Source organism: Oryctolagus cuniculus, chromosome 15, assembly GCF_964237555.1.
Source record: "Oryctolagus cuniculus chromosome 15, mOryCun1.1, whole genome shotgun sequence".
In the NCBI taxonomy this organism is placed as follows: Eukaryota; Metazoa; Chordata; class Mammalia; order Lagomorpha; family Leporidae; genus Oryctolagus; species Oryctolagus cuniculus.
In genome coordinates this window covers 28,904,663-28,926,732 of record NC_091446.1, presented here as the reverse complement: position 1 = coordinate 28,926,732, position 22,070 = coordinate 28,904,663, and the positions used below count along the sequence as shown (strand labels likewise).

Here is a 22,070-nt window from a genome sequence, read left to right as displayed (position 1 = left end):
AATAGTTCTGATACACAGACAACATCAGGGGGGAAAGGAAGTGAAGATTCATCTTGTAAGCCAATTTTTTCAGCTCTTCCCGAAACCAACATTTTAAATGTGGTTAAGGTAGGAAAAAACTTACCTGTATGTCTTTAGCTCAGAGCTATAATCATTTGTTCTGTGGTAACAGTTTAAAAAAAATCACTAGTATCTTACAGGTAGGTTTTACTAGTCTCTTGCTAGGTGAGATGTCTGACCAAATATCTTTGTATTAAAGTTTTTAAATTGTTTTTATTTTTGTTTGTTTGTTTGTTTTTTATTTTTTTGACAGGCAGAGTGGACAGTGAGAGAGAGAGACAGAGGGAAAGGTCTTCCTTTGCCGTTGGTTCACCCTCCAATGGCTGCTGCAGCCAGCGCTGTGGCTGGCGCACCACGCTGATCCGATGGCAGGAGCCAGGTGCTTCTCCTGGTCTCCCATGTGGGTGCAGGGCCCGAGTACTTGGGCCATCCTCCACTGCACTCCCGGGCCACAGCAGAGAGCTGGCCTGGAAGAGGGGCAACCGGGACAGAATCTGGCACCCCGACCGGGACTAGAACCCGGTGTGCCGGCGCCACAAGGCAGAGGATTAGCCTAGTGAGCTGCGGCGCTGGCCTATTTTTGTTTTAATATGAAGAGTGAAGGGGCTGGCATTGTGGCATAGTAGATAAAGTCGCCGCTTGACAATGCTGGCATCCTATATGGACGCTGATTCACGTCCCGGTTACTCCACTTCAGATCCAGCCCCCTGCTGATGGCCTGAGAAAAGCAGCAGAAGATGGCCCAAGTGTTTGGGCTCTAGCTTCCCTCTCAGGAGACCTGGAAGAAGCTTCTGGCTCCTGGCTCCAGCCTGGCCCCAGTGCTGGCTGTTGTAGCCATCTGAGGAGTGGAACAGCAGATGGGAGACCTCTTTTTCTGTCTCTCCCTCTCAGTGTAACTCTGCCTTTTAAATAAATTCATATTTTTAAAAATTAATAGTGAAACAGAACTTTAGGTCAGAGTTAGGTAACTAAGATAATTTTAAAACCAATAATTTTTTTTCCTGGAGTGGCTGTCTTTTGTTTTCACTTGGTGTTTTTATTATTATTATCATTATTATTTTATTATTAATTTGAGAGAAGACAAAGAGCTCATTTCTGCTGGTCATTCTCCAAATGCTGGCAGTGAGAGTGAGAGAGAGGAGCCCCATCACTGGAGCCATCACTGTTGCCTCCTAGGGTCTGCATTACCAGGAAACTAATCAAGAGCTGGAGGTGGACATTGAACCCATGCATTGTGATATGGGATACAGGCACCTTCATGAACAGTTTAATTATTAGGCCAAATGCCTACCCCTAAAACCAATCATTTTTTATAATTAGGAAATATGACGGGAAAAAAAATATAGCTTAATGATCAAGAATTCAAAAAGTAACCAGCACTGTGGCGTAGCAAGTAAAGCTACCACCTGCAGTGCTGGCATTCCATATGGGCGCCAGTTCAAGACCTGGCTGTTCCACTCCTGGTGTCTGCTGTGATTTAACCTGCTGTGTCCCTATGCCTACCCCTGTCAAAAAGATTTTATAATTAAAATTCTTCAAGTAAGATATATATTCTGAAGCTGTTTTGTCTGTGCATTTGTATCAAAGTTTCTAGGCTTGTGTACATCTATACATCCAGAAGGTTACCAGGATCGTGAAATAATGTTGCTGATTCTAATGTTGTTTAAAATGAGTTTGGAGAAACAGCTGAAGCAGATTCCTCTCGTTGACTTTCAAAGCCTCCTGATAAACCTGATGAAAAACATTAGAGATTGGAACACTAAGGTAACATTACTAAAAACCTTAGTATTGGCTTTTGGTACAGTATCATGATTTGACTTTCACTGTAACAGAAGTAGTGATGTTTCTTAGCTCAGTTAAGATATTTTGCAGATTAAAAATGAATTGAGGGGATTGTTTGCTAGAACTGTATTATTTAAATTCATGATAAAAGAATCCTTTCGAACACTTAAACTGTTTATTCAACAAAACTACATCTATTGATAATTTGCTGTGGGCTGAACATTTAATGTAGGTGCTAAGAGATTTGGCTATGAAAAAGTACCCTTAACCTTATGAGCTTTGTCCTAGTCAGAAAGTTAGATAGGAAACAAGTAGATGTAGGTTGTATTTTCATGTCAAGTTGTATTTTATTTGTTTTTAAGATTTATTTATTTGAAAGTCAGTTAGAGAAAGAATCAATCTGCCATCTGTTGGTTCACTCCCACGATGGTCACAATGGCCAGGGCTGGGCCAGACCAACACCAGTAGCTTCTTCTGGGCCTCCCACATGGGTGGCAGGGGCCCCAAGCTCTTGGGCTGTCTTTTGCTGCTTTTCCCAAGCCATTAGCAGGGAGCTAGATCAGATGGAGCAGCCTGAATCAAACCAGCGCCCACAGGGGATGCCAGCATCACAGGCAGCGGCAGCTTTATCTACTGCGCCACAATGCCAGCCCCATCAAGTTGTATTTATGTACAACAAACTAAAATAAAGGAAGACATGGGTAGCAGGGGTGGGGAGCCTTTCTTCTCCCGAGGAACATTTAAATATTTATAGCATTATTTGCAGGCTATACAAAATTAGCCTGCTATAAATTTATTGAATCTCAAGTCCTGCCTGCAGTTGTTTTGGCAGGGCCAGACCAAATAATTTTTTGGCCAAGTTTTTTAGCCCCACCCCTGAACTCTAGGAAGAAGAAAGGCTGGGGTGCTGTGCTATTTTGTGTGAAGCGATCAAGGAAGGCCTTTCTGAGATGACCTTTGAGCAGAGACTTAAATGAAATGATGGAGAGAGTTAGACCTGCAGCAAGAATTTGAGTTGAACTTCTGCAGTCATATAGAGAGTGAACATGTATATTTTTAGATCTTTCTGAAAATCATGTTTCTCAGATTTCTTTGGTAGAACATTTAAAACATGGCCATAAGTCAGGAGAAGACTGTGTTGAACCCCTAAATACCTGCTACTCAACTTCAAAAGTTATGAAGATATAATCAGTCTTTGATCTTGTCTAATCTCTTAAACCCACTCCGTACCTCCTTCCCTTAGTCATCAGATTATTTTTATAAACAACTGTTAGGCTTTTGAAAATGCCGGAATAGGATCCCTGAAGTACAAGAAATCCCAGATCAGGAACATGGATGATCTTGTGCAATTTCCTTTATACACATTTGAAAATTAGCATATATTCAGATCATTTTATTCTTCCAAGAAAAACTGATTAAATATAGGTAGAGATGTAATGGAGCACAAAACTTGAAAGTCAGTGGAATTCTGACAAGTGTATCTATATGGTCTGTTTAAAATAAAACTGAATCTCTGTTTTGTATAGATTTTAGGGGGTTCTAGACTCCATACTGTTTCTTTTTTTTTTTATTTTTTTATTTTATTTTTTTTTTTTTTTTGACAGGCAGAGTGGACAGTGAGAGAGAGAGACAGAGAGAAAGGTCTTCCTTTGCCGTTGGTTCACCCTCCAATGGCCGCCGCTGCAGCCGGCGCACCGCGCTGATCCGATGGCAGGAGCCAGGATCCAGGTGCTTTTCCTGGTCTCCCATGGGGTGCAGGGCCCAAGCACCTGGGCCATCCTCCACTGCACTCCCTGGCCATAGCAGAGAGCTGGCCTGGAAGAGGGGCAACCGGGACAGAATCCGGCGCCCCGACCGGGACTAGAACCCGGTGTGCCGGCGCCGCAAGGTGGAGGAATAACCTATTGAGCCACGGCGCCGGCCCATCCATACTGTTTCTAAAAATGAGTGTTCTATAGTTTGCAATAGTTCTTCTCTTAGGACAAGAAGGTGTATAAATGATCTGTTAGGTGCTTGATTCTGCTGTCTTGTTTGAAAAAGAAATCTTGCTTGTTCTTTTTGGTCAGGTGCCTGAACTCTGTCTGGGTATAAATGAGCTCTCAAGTCATCCTCACAACCTTCTGTGGATGGTACAGCTGGTTCCTAACTGGACCTCACGTGGAAGGTATTTAAAAGTGAGAATTAAACACTAAGAAATTCTACAAAGTTTATATTAATGAACTGTTTTAGGGCTCTTTATTTCTGTTCATCATTTTTTGAATGTGAAATCAGAACCTTTTATTTCATATTTAGTTCATACTCATTTGTGGGAGAAAAGGTGCTAATAGGCTGATTCTTAACTTGGATCATTCTGTAATAGTCTTGATTTTTAGTTTATCTGATAATACACTTGACACATATAAAATTAAAGTGAATGAATTAGCATTGTTTGCTTTAATGCAAAGGTTATTCCAATAATAATATGAGTAGTTTTCTTTTTTTTTTATTTTTTATTTTATTTATTTTTTTTTTTTATTTATTTTTTTTGACAGGCAGAGTGGACAGTGAGAGAGAGAGAGACAGAGAGAGAAAGGTCTTCCTTTGCCGTTGGTTCACCCTCCAATGGCCGCCGCTGCAGCCGGCGCACCGCGCTGATCCGATGGCAGGAGCCAGGATCCAGGTGCTTTTCCTGGTCTCCCATGGGGTGCAGGGCCCAAGCACTTGGGCCATCCTCCACTGCACTCCCTGGCCATAGCAGAGAGCTGGCCTGGAAGAGGGGCAACCGGGACAGAATCCGGCGCCCCAACCGGGACTAGAACCCGGTGTGCCGGCGCCGCAAGGTGGAGGATTAGCCTATTGAGCCACGGCGCCGGCCAATAATATGAGTTTTCTATCAGTAAATCAGCACAGGCAAAGATATAGGCTTTCACTGACTTTCTGAACTTCAGGCAACTCTCATTTTTCTTTAGTATTTATTTATATGAAAGACAGAGTTACAGGGAGAAGTAGAGACAGGGAGAGAGATCTATCCACTGGTTCACTTACCAGATGGCTGCAATGGCTGGAGCTGAGTCAATCCGAAGCCAGGATCCAGGAGCTTCTTCCAGGTCTCTCGCATGGGTGCAGGGGCCCAAGAACATGGGCCATCCACTGCTGCTTTCCCAGGCACATTAGCAGGGAGCTGGATGGGAAGTGGAGCAGCTGGGACTCGAACTGGTGCCCCATATGTGATGCTGGTGCTGCAGGTCAGAGCTTTAACCCGCTGCACTACAGCGCCGAACCCCAAGCAACTCTTAACTTTAGATGAAAATATTTTACATGAAAGTTTTTACTATTTTTTAACAACCTGTACAGGCTTTTCTTGAAACATTACCTGTATTTCCAGTTAGAACTAGAAGTATTATTGGCACATTCATTTGTTTCTCTAACAATATTGATGAAAATGCATTCTAAATACTTTTAAATTTTAATTCCAGGCAGCTGAGACAGTGCCTAAGTCTAGTGATTATTTCAAAGCTTTTGGATGAGAAACATGAAGATGTCCCTAATGCCAACAACCTGCAGGTAAGAATACATTTTTATTTTGAATAAATGGGAGAGATACTGAAGTGTAAGAAAAATTGATGAATTTTAAATCAAAAGTCCTGGGATTAATTCTTATCTCTGAGGCATGCTACTGATCTTTGGCACTTAACTAACAAGAACCAGTGCCTTCATTTCTGAAATGGAGATGATATTACACCCTGTATCACATAGGATGGTTATCAGATGAATTAATATATAAGTAAACTACTGGGAAAATGATAATATGCTATTATATAAATATATGACAATATAGAATTACTGCAATTTTTCAAAGTTATCGGTATCATCACAAGATGTGAAATCTTTTTTTATGATTTATTTATTTATTTGAAAGGCAGAGATACAGAGAGAAGAGATTGAGATCTTCCATCCGGCTGGTGCCACGGCTCACTAGGCTAATCCTCCGCATTGTGGCGCCAGCACACCGGGTTCTAGTCCCGATGGGGCGCTGGATTCGTCCCGGTTGCCCCTCTTCCAGGCCAGCTCTCTGCTGTGGCCAGGGAGTGCAGTGGAGGATGGTCCAAGTACTTGGGCCCTGCACCCCATGGGAGACCAGGAGAAGCACCTGGCTCCTGCCTTCGGATCAGCGCGGTGTGCCGGCCGCGGCAGCCATTGGAGGGTGAACCAACGGCAAAGGAAGACCTTTCTCTCTGTCTCTCTCTCTCACTGTCCACTCTGCCTGTCAAAAAAAAAAAAAAAAAAAAAAAAAAAAACTTCCATCCACTGGTTTACTCCCCAGATAACCACATAACCACAGTGGCTGGGGCTGGGCCAGGTCAGAGCCAGGAGCTTCTTCTGGGTCTCCCACATGGGTACAGGGGCCCAAGCACTTGGGCCATCTTCTTTTTTTTTTTTTTTTTTGGACAGGCAGAGTGGACAGTGAGAGAGAGAGAGTCAAAGGTCTTCCTTTGCCGTTGGTTCACCCTCCAATGGCCGCCGCGGCTGGCGCACTGCACTGATCCGAAGCCAGGAGCCAGGTGCTTCTCCTGGTCTCCCATGCGGGTGGCAGGGCCCAAGTACTTGGGCCATCCTCCTTCTCAGGCCACAGCAGAGAGCTGGACTGGAAGAGGGGCAACCGGGACAGAATCCGGTGCCCTGACCGGGACTAGAACCCGGTGTGCCAGCGCCGCAAGGAGGAGGATTAGCCTGTTGAGCCACGGTGCCGGCCTTGGGCCATCTTCTGCTTCTTTCCCAGGTCCATTAGCAGGGTGCTGGATCAGAAGTGGGACAGCCAGAACTCTAACCGGTCCCCAAATGGGATGCTAGCACCGTAGGTGGAGGCTTGACCTTATACACCACAGCACTGGCTCAAGATTGGAAATCTTGTGCATTAATTGCCTCTTGTGCCTGTTTTAATATTAGCCTTTTTAAATCATAGGGCTTAAATGTGATTTCTCTCCAGTACTTGTTTAGTCATAAATATTTCATGTATGAACATGTTCTTTGGAAACTCCACATTTAGAAGTAATGAAGATCTTTTTCAAACATTGGTAGCACTAATGCGTATACCCTTAGGTGGATTTTAAAACTCACCATAGAACGTGATCTGGATATACTGGTGTTCTTGTTTGAATTGCAGTTCAGTACAAGGTACTCTCTCAGATCTTGGGCTTGTTTTTTGTTTTGTTTTGTTTTAAGATTGATTTAGCTATTTTAAAGGCAGATTTACAGAGACAGAGGAGTAGAGAGAAAGAAATCTTCATTCGCTGAATCACTCCTCAATTGGCCACAATGGCTGGGGCTGAGCCAGGCTGAAACCATGAGCCAGGAACTCCATCCAGGTCTCCTATTTTTGTGGAAGGGGCCCAAATAGCAGCCATCCTCCATTGCTTTCCCAGGCATGTTAGCAGGGAGCTAGATTGGAAGCCCACTGTACCACCACGCTGGGCCCCAGTCCTAGAGATGTAAAAAAATATGAATTAGAGACTCTACCCATGAAGGTGTAATATAGTGATTAAAACAAATTTACTGGGGCCAGCTCTGTGGCGTAGCTGGTAAAGCCACTGCCTGGAGCGCCAGCATCCCATATGGGTGCTGGTTCAAGTCCCAGCTATCTGTCTTTCTATCCAGCTCTCTGCTATGGCCTGGGAAGGCAGTGGAACATGGCCCAAGTGCTTGGGCTCCTCCACCCATGTGGAAGACCCAGAAGAGGTTCCTGGCTTTGGATTGGCCCAGCTCCAGCCTTTGCGGCCATTTGGGAAGTGAATCAGCAGATGGAAGACCTCTCTCTCTGTCTCTCCCTCTCTCCATAACTCTACCTCTCAAACAAATAAATAAAATCTTTTTTAAAATTTTAAAAGAAAAATACACCAGCTATTTTGGGCTAGTTGGCCTAGCAAGAACAGTGATGGAAGTATGCACACGGTGCAATGGAACCAGAGATTGATAGAGACAGCTGGTTTCTGCTTCAATAAAGATTTCATTCTAAATATATGGGGACCACTCCAGAGCCACTAGATTAATTAGCAAATAGCTCTCAGTTCCTTTCAGTGATATTTACTACCATCAAAAAAGATCCAGGATAGGATTTCCACCATTTGCCTCTAATTCTGTTATTTTTTTTTCTGTTTTGCCTATACAAAACAGAACCATATGAATGATTCACTATATGAATGATTAACCCTCGGACTCATTAAATTACAAAATTTAGTTGTGATTTTCCCCCACAACTTCTTTGTAATGTTTGAAAGGTAAAGATAGAGAGATCTCCCATCTCCGTCATTCCCCAAATGCCTACAATAGCCAGGGCTGGGCCAGGCTGAAGCCAGGAGCCAGGAACTCAGTGTGCAGGTCTCCACATGGGTGACAGGGACCCGAGTACTTGACCATCGCCTTTGCCTGCCAGAGTACACATGAGCTAGAAGCTGGAATCGGAAGCAAAGCTGGGACTCGAGTCATCCAAGCAAACCAGTGGGATGTAGGCATCCCAGGCAGCATTGTAACTGCTGTACCAGATGCTTACCCTTGTAGTGCTTTTCAGAGTTAAGTGATTCTTATCCAGGAGATTCAACTTAGCTGATTTTCAAATAATTTCCTAGAAAAGGCATTTCCTGTGATCTCTGTCATTTGGTCTCCTAAGCATTTATCCTAAATTACAAATACTAAATCTTTAGCTTAAAATTCCTTTTTTTAAAAAAAAATATTTATTTGAAAGGCAGAGTTACAGAGAGGCAGAGAAAGAGAGAGAGAAGTATTCTATCCACTAGTTTACTCCCTAGATGGCCGCAACAGCCAGAGCTGCATTGATCTGAAGCTAGGAGCCAGGAGCTACTTTTGGGTCTCCCATGCGGGTTCAGGGGCCCAAGGACTTGGGCCATCCTCTACTGCTTTCCCAGGTCTTGGCAGAGAGCTGGATCGGAAGTAGAGCAGCTGGGACTCGAACTGGCACTCATATGGCATGCTGGCACTGCAGGCGGCAGCTTTACCTGCTCAGGCACAGCTCTGGCCTCTTAAAATCCCTTTTTAAGCAATCAAAGTAAAAGGGAAATGAACGACATTGGATTATAAAGAAAACTGAAAGGGCATAATGAACAGAGAATACACGGGGAAGATATAGCCAAGAAAGAACAATTATATTGCTTAGTTTTTAGTGTTCATTGCCTCCTTTCTTCTGATAGATATCAGTCCTACATCGCTATCTTGTGCAAATGAAGCCTTCTGATTTGTTGAAGAAAATGGTCTTGAAGAAAAAGGCTGAACAACCAAATGGCACCATTGATGACAGTCTTCATTTAGAGCTTGAAAAGCAGGTATCCAGGGCTAGATCTCAATATGAGTACATATGCAAATAACTGATGCCATCTTTTTTTTAAAAAGATTTATTTTATTTATTTGAAAGACAGAGTTACACATATCTTCCATTCGCTGATTCACTCTCCAGTTGGGTGGCAGGGGCCTAAGTACTTGAACCATCTTCCGCTGCTTTCTCAGGCACATTAGCAGTGACCTGGATCAGAAATAGAGCAGCCAGGACTCAATTGGCACTCGTATGTGAGTGCCGGCGTCACAGGCAGTGGCTTAACTCATTGAGCCATAATGCCAGTCCCAGTTCCAAACCTAACCATAGATTGGTGGCATAGGCACTTCTGGATATAGAGACTGGATATATTCTGGCAAACTATAAAGTGTTTTGTTTGTTTTTTTTGTTTGTTTGTTTGTTTGTTTTGACAGGCAGAGTGGACAGTGAGAGAGACAGAGAAAGGTCTTCCTTTTCCATTGGTTCACCCCACAATGGCCACTGCAGCCTGCGTATTGCGCTGATCCGAAGCCAGGAGCCAGGTGCTTCTCCTGGTCTCCCATGCGGGTACAGGGCCCAAGCACTTGGGCCATCCTCCACTGCATTCCCGGGCCACAGCAGACAGCTAGACTGGAAGAGGGGCAACCAGGACAGAATCTGGCGCCCCGACCAGGACTAGAACCTGGTGTGCCAGTGCCGCAGGCAGAGGATTAGCCTATTGGGCCGCGGTGCCGGCCTAAAGTGTATATTTTTAATATACTGCTGTTGTGAAGTTCTTCAGTAATCTTGAGAATTAATAATTTAATAAAAATAGTAGTTATTAGTAATTTAATAAGGGGAGTATTTTTTTGTAGCCCTGTGCTAGGGCAATCTTGAAGTGGCAAAAAGGATGCACTTAAGTTAGAAATCAGAAAGCCTGGTTTCAGTGATTGGCTTTTCCTTTCTTATCAGGTTGGTTAACTTTAGCGAATCCTTTATTCTTCCTGGACAGCATTCCCAGGGTGTAAACTGGAGTGACGTTTATCTAATTCATGGGTATTGTTTTATTCATTTCTCCAACAGGCATATTACCTGACCTACATTCTTCTTCATTTAATCGGTGAAGTTAGTTGTTCTCATTCTTTTTCCTCTGGACAACGGGTAGGTAATGTTCATTGTTATTTTTAAATAGGTATCACTGTTGATGGAATGAATGAACCCGCTTTGTTCACATCTTAACTGTTCCATCCCTTATTTTAAAACAAACTATGGCCCATAGCCAGATCCCATCCACAACCTTTTCTGTGACAGCAAGCTAAGAATGGTTTTAATGGTTTTGAATCTCTGGAAAAAAAAATTAAAAGAATAATATTTAGTGACATAGGAAAATTATGTGAAATTCTAATTTCAGTGTTCATAAATAAAATTTTATTGAACCTTTTACTCCCCAAAAAACATACTGTTTCCTCAGCGTAGTAGTAAGGGCACAAGTTTTATGTGTTTTTATAAATGCTGTTGTACTTAGAACTATGTTTGCTCTCCTGGTTGGAAGCTAATATAGTCATCCATTTGGAGTATTCTCCTAAGGCCTTTATTTTAATTCCATTCATCACAGACTTTTAAAGTGCCCTCATGATTTTTCAAAGGAGTAAGTATGATACACTATTAATAAAAATTTACTTTGTTCATAAAGAAAAAAATAGGTTAGCTGTTATTTCAATAATCCTTTAGGAAATTTGTTACAGCAAGAGCTCTTCAAATTTCTGGTACTGTAATATCACTTAGTCTGAGCTAAAGCAACTTGTATTTTTAAAATTAATTAGCAAAACCCAACAGCTTTATTTTCATGAAAGTGACTGTTTTCAGTGATAATGACTGCTAATATGTTGGCTAGCTAGCATCAAAAAGTATTAAATGATAGGTTTTTAAATGATTTAGTTGTTCAAACTGCAGTCTTTGTTAATTTGTTTAGTATTATTGTCATCCCTTGCAATTATTTTGCACAGAAACACTTTGTGCTACTCTGTGGGGCTTTGGAAAAGCATGTTAAGTGTGATATTAGAGAAGATGCAAGACTTTTCTATAGAACTAAGGTAAGTTTTTTTTTTATATATATATATTGTTCTTGCTTAATCTTGGTTACAATAATATTTAAGGAAGAGAAATATGTGAGCCTTTCTTTAAAAAAGAAAACAGGAAGCGAGTATTTGGCGCAGCGGTTAAGTCACCGCTTGGGGTGCCAGCATCCCATGTTAGAGTGCTTGAGTTTGAGCCCCAGCTGTATTCTCCATTTCAGTAAGTACAGCCTGGAAGGCAGCAGGTGATGGCTCAAGTACGTGGGTCCCTGCCACTCATGTGGGAGACCCAGACTGAGTTCTCAGTTCCTGATTTTCATCTGTCCCAGCCCAGCTTTTGTGGGTATTCGGGAAGTAAACCAGTGCATAGGAGATTTCTCTCTCTCTCTCTCTCTGCCTTTCAAATAGTAAAATAAACAAGTAAAAACTTTTTAAAGACTATATAAGATCAGTAGAAATACACCTTTCTCCTTTAATAACAGAAATCAGTTTCTGCAGTATATTTCAAGCTAGATTAAAAGTGAAATAAAAAAATCTTAAAGCAAATACACTTTTGGCTTTTTGTTCTGAAATTCTAGACACCAAATGAGAAAAATTCTCCCAATACTTAATTTTTTTGTATTGTACAAATTAAACCCTTTGTTTTAGATAGCTTCAAAAACTGTTGTTTATATATAAATATATTGTTATGAAATGGTGTTTATAAAATGTTATGATGGTTGATATCTTGTTATGCTTTGAATATTTGAATAAGAATGCATTAAAAGAATGATTCTACAAATCTCTGTGACCTCTCTGAACTCTAGGGTAAAAATGATTTCAACAGTAAGCTTATTAAGTTTTTTTCTTAAAAGTTTTATATACTCAGAAGTCAATAGGAAAGCCAAATATGTAAGTTTGGAGTAGGAAAGTAGCCTTTGTATGAATGAAATGACTAGTTTTTCCTGAAACATAAAGTGAAACAATACTTTTTAAAACTTCTAGGTCTCTATTTTAGCTTTCCTAAATAAAGCTGATCCTTTTTGCCTCTTGTATTTGGATAGTCATCTCATGTAAAGCTCAACTTTGTAACTTTATATCATACATTAATTAGCTGTAAAGTTAGTCGTTGGAACGATGCCCATTTGGATTTGGTGTATGTATTTAGTCAATTTAAGTTAAATATCAAAATGAGCAACTAATGAAGTTGCATCAGATTTCAGCTTTTCAAATACATGTAGGATATAGCTCTTTTCCTTAGAGTGGAAACCCTAGCTTCAAAAATACATTCTTTCCTATATTGACTAGAGTTAATGGCTTGTACAACTTGATGGTAGTGACTGCTGCTGACAGACATGCTAAAAGGGGGACTGCCCAAGGTTTATGTTTCTTAAAGCTAAGGGCCTGGCACAAATTGGTGCAGGGCTCCTCTAATTTCTTAGAGTGGAGAGTGACACAGTAGTCTATGAAAATTACTTCAGGGGATGGTTCGGCCGAAACAGGTGAGTAGCATGCCTCTCCAAATGCCTCTAATAGAAAAGTTGATAATTGTTTTGGAGAAACTTAATTTGCTGAACTCTAGGTGTAGATAAAAACAGAGGTTGCAATTTACTTCATGCATTTTAAGCAGCTTAAAAATCCTTGACTTGTTTAAAATACTTTTCTCAAGCAGTTATGTTCAAGAGCTAATGAACGGCCGGCACTGCGGCTCACTAGGCTAATCCTCCACCTGCGGCACCGGCTCACCAGGTTCTAGTCCCGGTCAGGGCGCCGGATTCTGTCCCGGTTGCCCCTCTTCCAGGTCAGCTGTCTGCTGTGGCCCGGGAGTGCAGTGGAGGATGGCCCAAGAGCTTGGGCCCTGCACCCCATGGGAGACCAGAAGCACCTGGCTCCTGCCTTCGGATCAGTGTAGTGCGCTGGCCGCAGCGTGCCGGCCGCAGCGGCCATTGGAGGTTGAACCAACGGCGAAAAGGAAGACCTTTCTGTCTCTCTCACTGTCCACTCTGCCTGTCAAAAAAAAAAAAAAAAAAAAACTAATGAAGTATCTGGAGTGGTGGAGTTTGTTTTTGTGGTTAAGTTTGAGTTTTGCAGACAGACTTGTTAAACCTCAAAATACAGGAATATACCAGGTATTTAAAGAGAATTTCATAGTACTTTGCAGAAACATGGAGATAAGTAACTGATTTTGAATTTTGGGCTTTCTGATAATGCGAAAAAGAACAAATAAACATTTGTTATGGTCTTGAGTCTTTCAGATAGAAGCTAGGAAGGCAAGATACAGCCAAGGCCTTGGCCCCATGGCTGAGAGCACTCTCTGGCTCCTCTGGGCATTCAAAAGTCTGCACATTGGGAATGTGCATTTCTGGGACTGCCATTGTGCCATACTGGGTCTGCAGTGCTGGCATCCCGTAGGAGTCCTGGCTGCTCCACTTCCTATCCAGCTCTCTGCTGATGTGCCTGGGAAAGCAGAGGAGGATGGCCCAAAGAAAAAGAGAATGTAAATTCCTTTGAAGGCAGGAAATGTTTTTTCTGGATGATCTTTAATAACTAATAGGAAAATGGAGTCTAAGCAGTCAATATTTTTGATACAGGAATGTTGTTAATTACTATGATTTGAAAGCCCCTCCAAAAGATAAATGGTTTGTTTTCTTTCTCCTTTGTTTTTTATTTCTTTATTTGAAAGAGAGAAAAAGATCTTTCATCTGCTGGTTCACTCCCCAAATGGTTGCAACAGCCAGCGCTGAACCAGGCTGAAGCCAGGAGCCAGGAGCTTCTTCCACATCTCCCACATGGGTGACGGGACCCAAGCACTTGGGTCATCTTCTGCTGCTTTTCCCAGGCCATTAGCAGGGAGCTGGATTGGAAGTGGAGAGCTGGGACATGAACCAGCACCCATAAGGGATGCCAGCATCGCAGGCTGGGTGTCTTTACCTTGGTACTCCACGATGCCAGCACCAGTTTGTTTTCTCTTTCCTAACAAAAATCAAATTGAGTTCAGTGTGAGCCTGTCACAGCTATTAGATCTTTTGGATTAAGTGTTAAATTGATTATGGGTGAAAATTTCTTTGATCTGATCCCTTCTCCTCTTGTTATTTTTAAGGTGAAAGACTTGGTTGCCAGGATACATGGAAAGTGGCAGGAAATAATCCAGAACTGCCGGCCTACTCAGGTGTCATTTTATTAAACAGTTTATTGATTCTTAATAGCTTTACCGAAGGGTACTCTTGACGCTGTGAAGAGCACTTGCTTCTTATTGTCTTAAGATGAACTAAAAATGCCAGTATAATACATGTACATGTTTCGTCTACATTTTTCAATTTTTGTTTGCTTTATATTAATTGATTTCCAGAAGTGGTTGAGCCCACTTTAAAATGGTATATTTCATCAAATGGTGGTTATTTCATGGGAAACATTCTTCTTAACAGTACTATTAAGATATAATTCACAATCATATTTTTCACCTACTTAAAGTATATAGTGATTTTTAGTATATTCAGAGTTGTGAATGCCGTCACTACAATCTAATTTTAAAACATATGTCACCTACAAAGAAAATCTCATACCCATTAGAAGTCACTCCCCATTCCCCTCCACCCCTCACTTCCTCCTGATTCTCCCCAAGCCCTGGACAAACATTAATATACCTTGTCTGTATAGATTTGCTTAATCTGGACATTTCCTGGAAAAGAGATACGCTCTGCAGTCTTGTGACTAGCTGCTGTCACTCAACATAATGATTTAATGATTGATAAATGAATATGTGTTGTAGCACATACATCCTTTCTATTGCCAAATGAAATCATTATATGGCTGTATCACATTTTATTTATCCATTTATTAGATAGAAGTTTGAGTTGTTTTCACATCCCGGCTTTTACAAATAACACTTTCATGAACATTTGAACATCAGTTTTTATGTGAATAGATGTTTTCAAATGAGAATATCTTGAGCATATCTGAGAGTAGAGTTGCTGAAGCACACGGTAGTTCTGTGTTCTGAGGAACTGACAGACTTTTCTTCCCACCAGAATGTATGAGTATTATAATTTCTCCACATTGTTCCCAGCACTTGTCATTGTCTTTTTCACTGAAGTTGTACATAGAAAGTAGGATCTCATTGTGGTTTCAATTTGCATTTCCCTATTGACTAATGATATTGTATATCTTCTAATGTGTTTATTAGCCGTTTATATAGATTTTTATTATGGTGTCTAAGAAGTATCTGTATATTCTAGATACAAGTTCCTTATTAGGCAAATAATTTGCAAATATTTGTTTCCCATTCTGTGTGTTGTATTTTCATTGCCTTGATGCCACCACTGCTGGTCCAGTGACCAAACTTTGAGTATCCAGGGAAGTTGCTTATGTTTTATTACAAAATCACAGGAGTAGTGAATATTAACTAGGAAATACAACCTCATTATGACATTTTAACTCTTGCTGTGGGTGTCCTTCGTAAGATATGCATGTGTAACCTTTTAGAAAAGTCTTTGAGAAGTCTTAAACTTCTCAAGTGTTACTGTTTTGGTTTCTTATGTCAATAAATGTTTTTAGGCTGGCCATCTGAGCTGAGGTGGCGTTAAAACTGAAAAGAATTTAATGGCAAAACTTTGAGTTAATCAGCTTAATCTCCTTAAATATTCATGTCCTGTGTGAGTTGGTGACAAAAGTATACTGTACTTACTTGATACTTTATTGTTAACCATAAAATGTGAAATTTGAATGATTACCATTAATTTTTAGATATGTATAATATAGAGATTATATTTCTTTCATTATCAAAGCCTGTTTTATCTGTTGATCAGTAGTTTTATAAGGATTAATTCATAATCCAATTAAATTTTTCTTTATCCTGTTTTCCTCTTTCCTTTTCTAGGGGCAGCTTCATGACTTCTGGGTACCAGATTCTTAACAGGAGTTGCAGCAGCCATAATGTGGACCAAGAGAAACTCAATAGGAGCCTTTCTGAAAGGAGTAGAAGGGATTGCTGCAGAATCCAGTGGGATGCTAGGAAAATGTGCAGCAGATATGCCACTTGAATACCTAGTATGAAGCTGGTAATGAAGAAATTGCCCTTTCTGGAGCAGATATGAAATGTGATCTGCTTAATTGTTAGGCAACTGCCCCTTTAAAAGAGCAGAGTCCTATAAAAAGGGGAGAAGCAGTGAGTAGTCACATGTTTCATCTGCCCTTAGTAACTTCTCTTGTTAGATTGGAAACAAATTACCTCTTTCTAGGTAGTATGGTGGCACTTGGATAATCACAGGAAATATGGATGAAATGAATTTGAACTGACTTTAGTTGGACATGGAAACCAAGATCAAGTTCCAGTTGGGCTTAATTTTCCTGTTTGGTTATTTCAGGATGTAAGGGAAAGGTTAGAACAGAATTTAGTAATAAAAAGCATGAGTCTCTCCTGTAATTCTAAATCAAAGAGAGGTTTCAACCCATGCGTTTTTATTCACTATTCAAGATTACAAAGGTTAGGTTTTTAAAATGCATTTAAACAGGCAAGAAGTGGAAGTTTGGTATATTGTCAGATCCCCTTAAGGGGAAAAGGTTAAGCTATAAAATAGTGGCTCTGTTTTTATGCCAGAACATCCTTATGGCATTTGTTTTGTATTTCTTTTAAGTGCATTTATATATATTTTTTAATACTAGTTACATTTTAGACTCTTAGAATTCTGGCTCTTGGAAACCATATTAGTAAATGCTTAAAAATCTAGGGAGGTTTCCAAAAACCTTGTTTCACTGAGTATATAACTTTGGCAGAGACCTGGGTAGTGTTTATTCTGTGGGATACTGTGTGCGTGCGTGTGTATACATATGTGTGTGTGCGTGCGTGTGCACATGTGCTCACAATCATGTGCTTGTGTCTTGGAGTTGTTGCACTTGAAAACCATGGCTGCTCTAAATTCTTAAACACTGGAAAGCCATCCTTTGGTTTAAACGGTGGAAGGTTAGAAGTGCATCTGGTTTTAGGCCAACGGCCCTTCGAAGCCTTTGAGAGTTAATATACTCTTACTAGCCAACTGAAAATTTCTGTGTTGCCTGAATGTCCCTTTTCAGAGGGTTTGTTGCCTGAAAGAATGCCACCTTTTTGTTGTTGTTTCATTATCGGCGTGGGTGACCTGCTTTCTTGAGCACTCTAGTAGTATCTCCAGTCATGGGGGGAAAGGTGGTGGAGGGGAAAGGAACCGGACTTGATACTTACGGTTCGAGGAGGGGGAATACATTTTGGAAACTTTCTACCTCTAAATTGAGGCTTAAGAGTAAAAAACTTTTTATCTTCAGTTTATCATTTGAAATAGTATCAGTAACTTTTGAGCTCATGTCAAGCATTGGGCAGTTAGAGATTTTTAGGGAAGACTAATGGAGTTTCCAAGAGCCCAGGCAGAAGGAGGCTCCAAGAGTCAGACCAATGAAAGTTTTTATTCTGTGCTGAGTTTACTGGTAAGAATATTATTATCTTGATACTACCTCTCAAGGGTATTGTTGCAAAATGCCACTTGTGGTTAAAGAGATAGATACAAAGAGTTGTATTTGACAGTCACTTGAAACTCTGGCATCTATCTGCCCAACAATGGGGGCTGTCACTCTGTAATTTAATACTTTGTAGATACATTATTTGAGTGTAATTTTATAAGTGTTCATATTTTTCTCATTTTGCATTGTGTAAAGTGTACAAACTCTCAAAGTATAAAATACTGCTTATATTGCTTGTAATTACAGTGTGTAAATATTTTCTAATTGTATACATTAATGGGGGGACAAATGGGTTATTCAGGTTTTTTTTTAAGTGACCCTTTTGTATTGCAGTTTCCACAGATAACTGCCCATCAAATTTAAAACCACTTTGATATATTTTTATTTAACAGTTCCAGTAAGAAAAAAATCTATTTTTAATTGTCTTTCTTCGTTAAAGAAAAATATCTTCATCTGTCCCTTTAAAACAAATGGCCAGACATGAGGTTAGGCCCTTGTCTTTATGACTCTGGTGGAGGTCTTCAGTCTCCAGGTCATAGTCCAGTCAGTATTTGCATTTAGGTTCTCATAAAAATTATGTGATTCTCTTTTTACACAGTAGCCCATGTTTTTTCTCCTAAATCAAGTATTTTCCTTCTCCCTCTTGCCCCCACGTTTTGTCTCCCTTCTGCTGCTATTGCCCATGAATGGGACAGTGGAAAGGGAGAAAATGTTCATTGCACAGAAAATGCCAGGCCACTGTGGGGGCTTGGCAAACAAAGCTTGCACTGAATGGGTGTGTATTTGGCAATGTTACTGTGCCAAAAATCACCTTGTCTAATTTTCTGAATATGTATGTCAAACTTACTACCCTTACTGCAAGCTGAAAATCAAGGTACGTGTATTTATGCCTTTGTGTGTAACTGTTCGCCTTTCCTAAACTGCTTTTCTTGTATCTGAAAATAGAATTCTCTTAGTGATACCCAGTTAAGTGAAGAGGCTTTCCATGCACAAAATGCATCTATGTAGCAGCAAAATGACAGCATTTGTACATTTTCTGTCTGTCTCCTGATGGCAGTGGTGTGCCTTTGTCACCTTCTGGAAGGTTGGCATTTTGTTTCTGTTTTAAAGTGCAAGTAGTAGCTTGCTTTAGACTCCACAGAAATCTCCCCAGATGTAGAAGATAGAAAACAGTATGTTGTCATCCAGGCTCAGTTGCAGCACTTGCATTTTTATTTTTATCAAAACAAATAGTTGGTGGGGACTGGCCAGTAATTACGTGTGGAGTCTTTAAGAATAATTCTTAAACTTAAAGAAAATTTTAAGAGATGATCTATTGATGAGGGACTGAGTTGGAGAATTAAAGGATGACTGTCCTGGTGTCTCCTAGGACGCAGGAGTAGGACCCAGGCGGCTGGGCACGTGGAACAGATAGCGTGATCTGTCATGGTGGTTTCTCATCAGCAGTGTTGGTGCACCTCTTTGTGCATTTATTTTTCCCTGGGCAATTCTGTCAGCCGTTTAATCCACCAGCGCCTCGACAGGCAGCAATTGCTGATTTCTCTTTCCTTTTTTATTTTAAGATTTTATACTACATCTTGTTTAAAGTCCTATGAATGTATGTGTGTGTTATTAAACTGCTTTTTCTCAGTTTGAACATGTGTTGGATAATATTTGTTTGGGAACGGGGATGAGTAACTACCTGGAATGCCTTGTTCTTTCCTTACCCCATGCCCTAGTTCTAACATGGATTTCTTCCTTTGTTCCTCTTGCTTTGGGTTCTCCAGTTTCCTGCTTAGTGTCTCTTGTTTCCAGAAGCATAAAGCCACAGTTGCACATAGTTCACTTTTACATAAGCACTTAACAATTTACTGTATGCTTTGCAGTCAGGAGTTGAGTAATCTCATTCTTACCTCATTTGCTGTTAATTCAACAACTGTTGAATACCTGCTATATTCTAGGTACTCTGGGTTTCAGGGAAGATTGAGTGGTGAGCAACACAAACAGAGCTCATGTGCATCTTACCTGCTGGTCTCCAGGGACCTCAAGTTCCAGAGCCTTAGCAGTATTCTACCTGTCTCCAAAAATTAGAGTTGTAAGTGTGTTCCATTTCTTCAGCACAAGGAGCTCCAGAGGCCTCTCTGTTCACCTCTGTGTCTGCTGGTAAAAATAAATTAAAAATTAGGTTTTTGACCTTTTTTTTGAAACCCAGAATGCTGAGCTGAGAAAGCAGCGGTGGGTGGCAGTTCTCCGGTGTTTGTGGCCGTGCCTGGCACTCCCTTTTCCTTGCCAGCCATTCCTCAGGCTGCAGTCAAAAGAGGGCAAACCAGAAGGCCCAGCTTTGGATCTGACTCCAAGAGGACTGGCTAGGAGGAAATCGGAACAGGCAGAACAGGCTTCGGAGGCACTGTGGAACACTGGGGCCACAGCGTTGTTGCACTGGTGACGAGCCCTTCTGAAGTACACTTGCCTATGTGGCCAAAATAAAGATCACACTGCCTAAGGTGCTGGGCAGGCCAGAGGTGGAGATGGCAGACGAGACGGAAATGTTGCCTGGGGAACAGAAAGCAGGACAAGAGCTGCCTGCTCAAGTTTCAGTTCACACCTCCTGCCTCCCCTGCTACAGAAGGATCCCTGCTACAGGGCTCTGTGCAAAGCCTGGAGCCCCAAGACCCCTGGCAGGTGGGCAGTTGAGGTTCCATGCTGAGGACAGCCAGCACTACCCTCAGCCACTTCTGATGGGAGTTGGGGAGAACAGCCACACACATACACACAAAACACAGAACTCATTTGTGTTCTGTGTGTGTGAAGTACAGCAAAGGTTTCCAAATGGCATCTTTGCACAGCCACGCAGAGGAGCAACCAGGCAGACTTCACCTGCCAGGGTCCCAGGCTCAAGTTCATAGCTCGGGTAGGATTCATTCATTTCTTGGTTTGATTTTGAGTCTCCTTTTTTCCTGCTGCAAGTGTTGTCCTCAAATATTTATCAGCTTGATTTGCACAAAGGAATGTCCATTAAAGGGCTTCCTATAGAAGATTCCATTAATTGCCTTCACATGTGACACCTTCATTGAGCTCAGAGATGTAAGGAGGAGGACAGCAGAGGGAAATGGATTGTGGTCTGAATCTTCACTGTCAGAAGTAACTGCCCAATGACAGTGTAGCAAGTGTTATACTGGAAGTTGGCATTGAAATTACAAATTTGAAAAATGTGTCAAATTGTGCGTCTGCCAGGAGAGCAGCTCAGGAGAAAGGCTTGCCTGGTAGAGGGAGGGTGGATGTTGGCCCACTTACCGCTCCTGAGGCACCTGAAGGCAGTAGCACTGAGAGTTCTGTGAGAACTTGGGGAGCTGTGCCTTAGCCCACTGAGCCCCTGTGGTTTACCTTCCTGGCTAGTACTGTGGCCAGCAGTCACTGTTGTCTCCAACCCACTTTCCCACAGGGACTGTAGATTGGTGTTTCTCAGCCATGTTTCTGCTGATCTTCCCAGCTCAGACTCTTTAATCTGTTAGCTCATTCAAGATTTTCTTCTTTTCCAAACTACTAGCTGACTCTGACACCTTATTTCCTGCTATGAACCCCCTTGTCTAAGCAGTCTCACACACTCTCCACGCCTCCTGCCTTCTCCCTCTCCACCAGTCCCCTTTGCTGTACAAGTCCATGCACAAATTTGGTACTTGTTTTAAGAGATTTATTTTATTTACATGAAAGGCAGAGTTACAGAGAAGCAGAGAGATTTTCTATGCACTGGTTCATTCCCTGGATAGCCACAACAGCCAGAGCTGAGCGGATCTGAAGCCAGGAGCCTGCAGCTTCTGCGTCTCCCACATGGGTACAGGGGCCCAAGCACTTGGGCCGTCTTCCACTGCTTTCCCAGGCCACAGCAGAGCTGGATCCGAAGTGGAGCAGCCCAGACTGGAACTGGCGGCCATGTAGGATGTCAGCACTGCAGGTGGCAGCTTTACCTGCTTTGCCACAATGCCAGCTCCTGGCACTTTGTTTAAGGTTTATTTATTTGAAAGAGAAGGAGAGAACTCTTCCAGTCACTAGTACACTCCCCAAATGTCCACAACAGCTGGAGCTGAGCCACACTTTAGCCAAGAGCCAGACTTCATCCAGGTCTCCTTCCAACAGGGGTGGCAAGGACTCCAATATTCTGCTTCCCAGGCTCATTAGCAGAGAGCTGGTCAGAAGTAGAGTAGCTGTGACCTGAGCTGACACTCAGATATGGGGTACAGGCATTCCAAACAGCAGCTTAACACCTCCATGCCTGCTCCAAACTTGCATGTTTCTGTGTCTGCTAATGACATTGCCCCTTCAGGCTTACCCTGCTTCCTCCTCGGACTTCCCATCTTGACTGTCCTCTATATAAACACAAAAATAAATTTCAAGGCAGATCACTTTAACCTCTTAAAGCCTGCTTTCCCATC

At 41.7% G+C, this 22,070-nt stretch overlaps 1 protein-coding gene across 5 annotated transcripts in view; it reads left to right on the top strand.

The window, feature by feature from the left end:
- SLF2 (SMC5-SMC6 complex localization factor 2) overlaps nt 1–16,232 on the top strand; it is a 64,739-nt gene extending 48,507 nt beyond the window's left edge. For 4 of the 5 annotated variants that reach the window (XM_008270365.4, XM_008270364.4, XM_002718659.5 and 1 more), the window contains 9 exons: nt 6–108; nt 1,648–1,824; nt 3,909–4,006; nt 5,298–5,385; nt 9,024–9,155; nt 10,205–10,282; nt 11,128–11,214; nt 14,276–14,344; nt 16,052–16,232. In XM_008270365.4, the coding sequence (XP_008268587.2) occupies nt 6–108; nt 1,648–1,824; nt 3,909–4,006; nt 5,298–5,385; nt 9,024–9,155; nt 10,205–10,282; nt 11,128–11,214; nt 14,276–14,344; nt 16,052–16,087 (868 nt within the window). In that variant the 3' untranslated portion in view covers nt 16,088–16,232. Of the gene's footprint in view, nt 1–5; nt 109–1,647; nt 1,825–3,908; nt 4,017–5,297; nt 5,386–9,023; nt 9,156–10,204; nt 10,283–11,127; nt 11,215–14,275; nt 14,345–16,051 lie in introns of all 5 variants that reach the window. The other variant, XR_011382323.1, reaches the window with a different exon arrangement.
- The last annotated feature ends 5,838 nt before the right edge of the window (nt 16,233–22,070 follow it).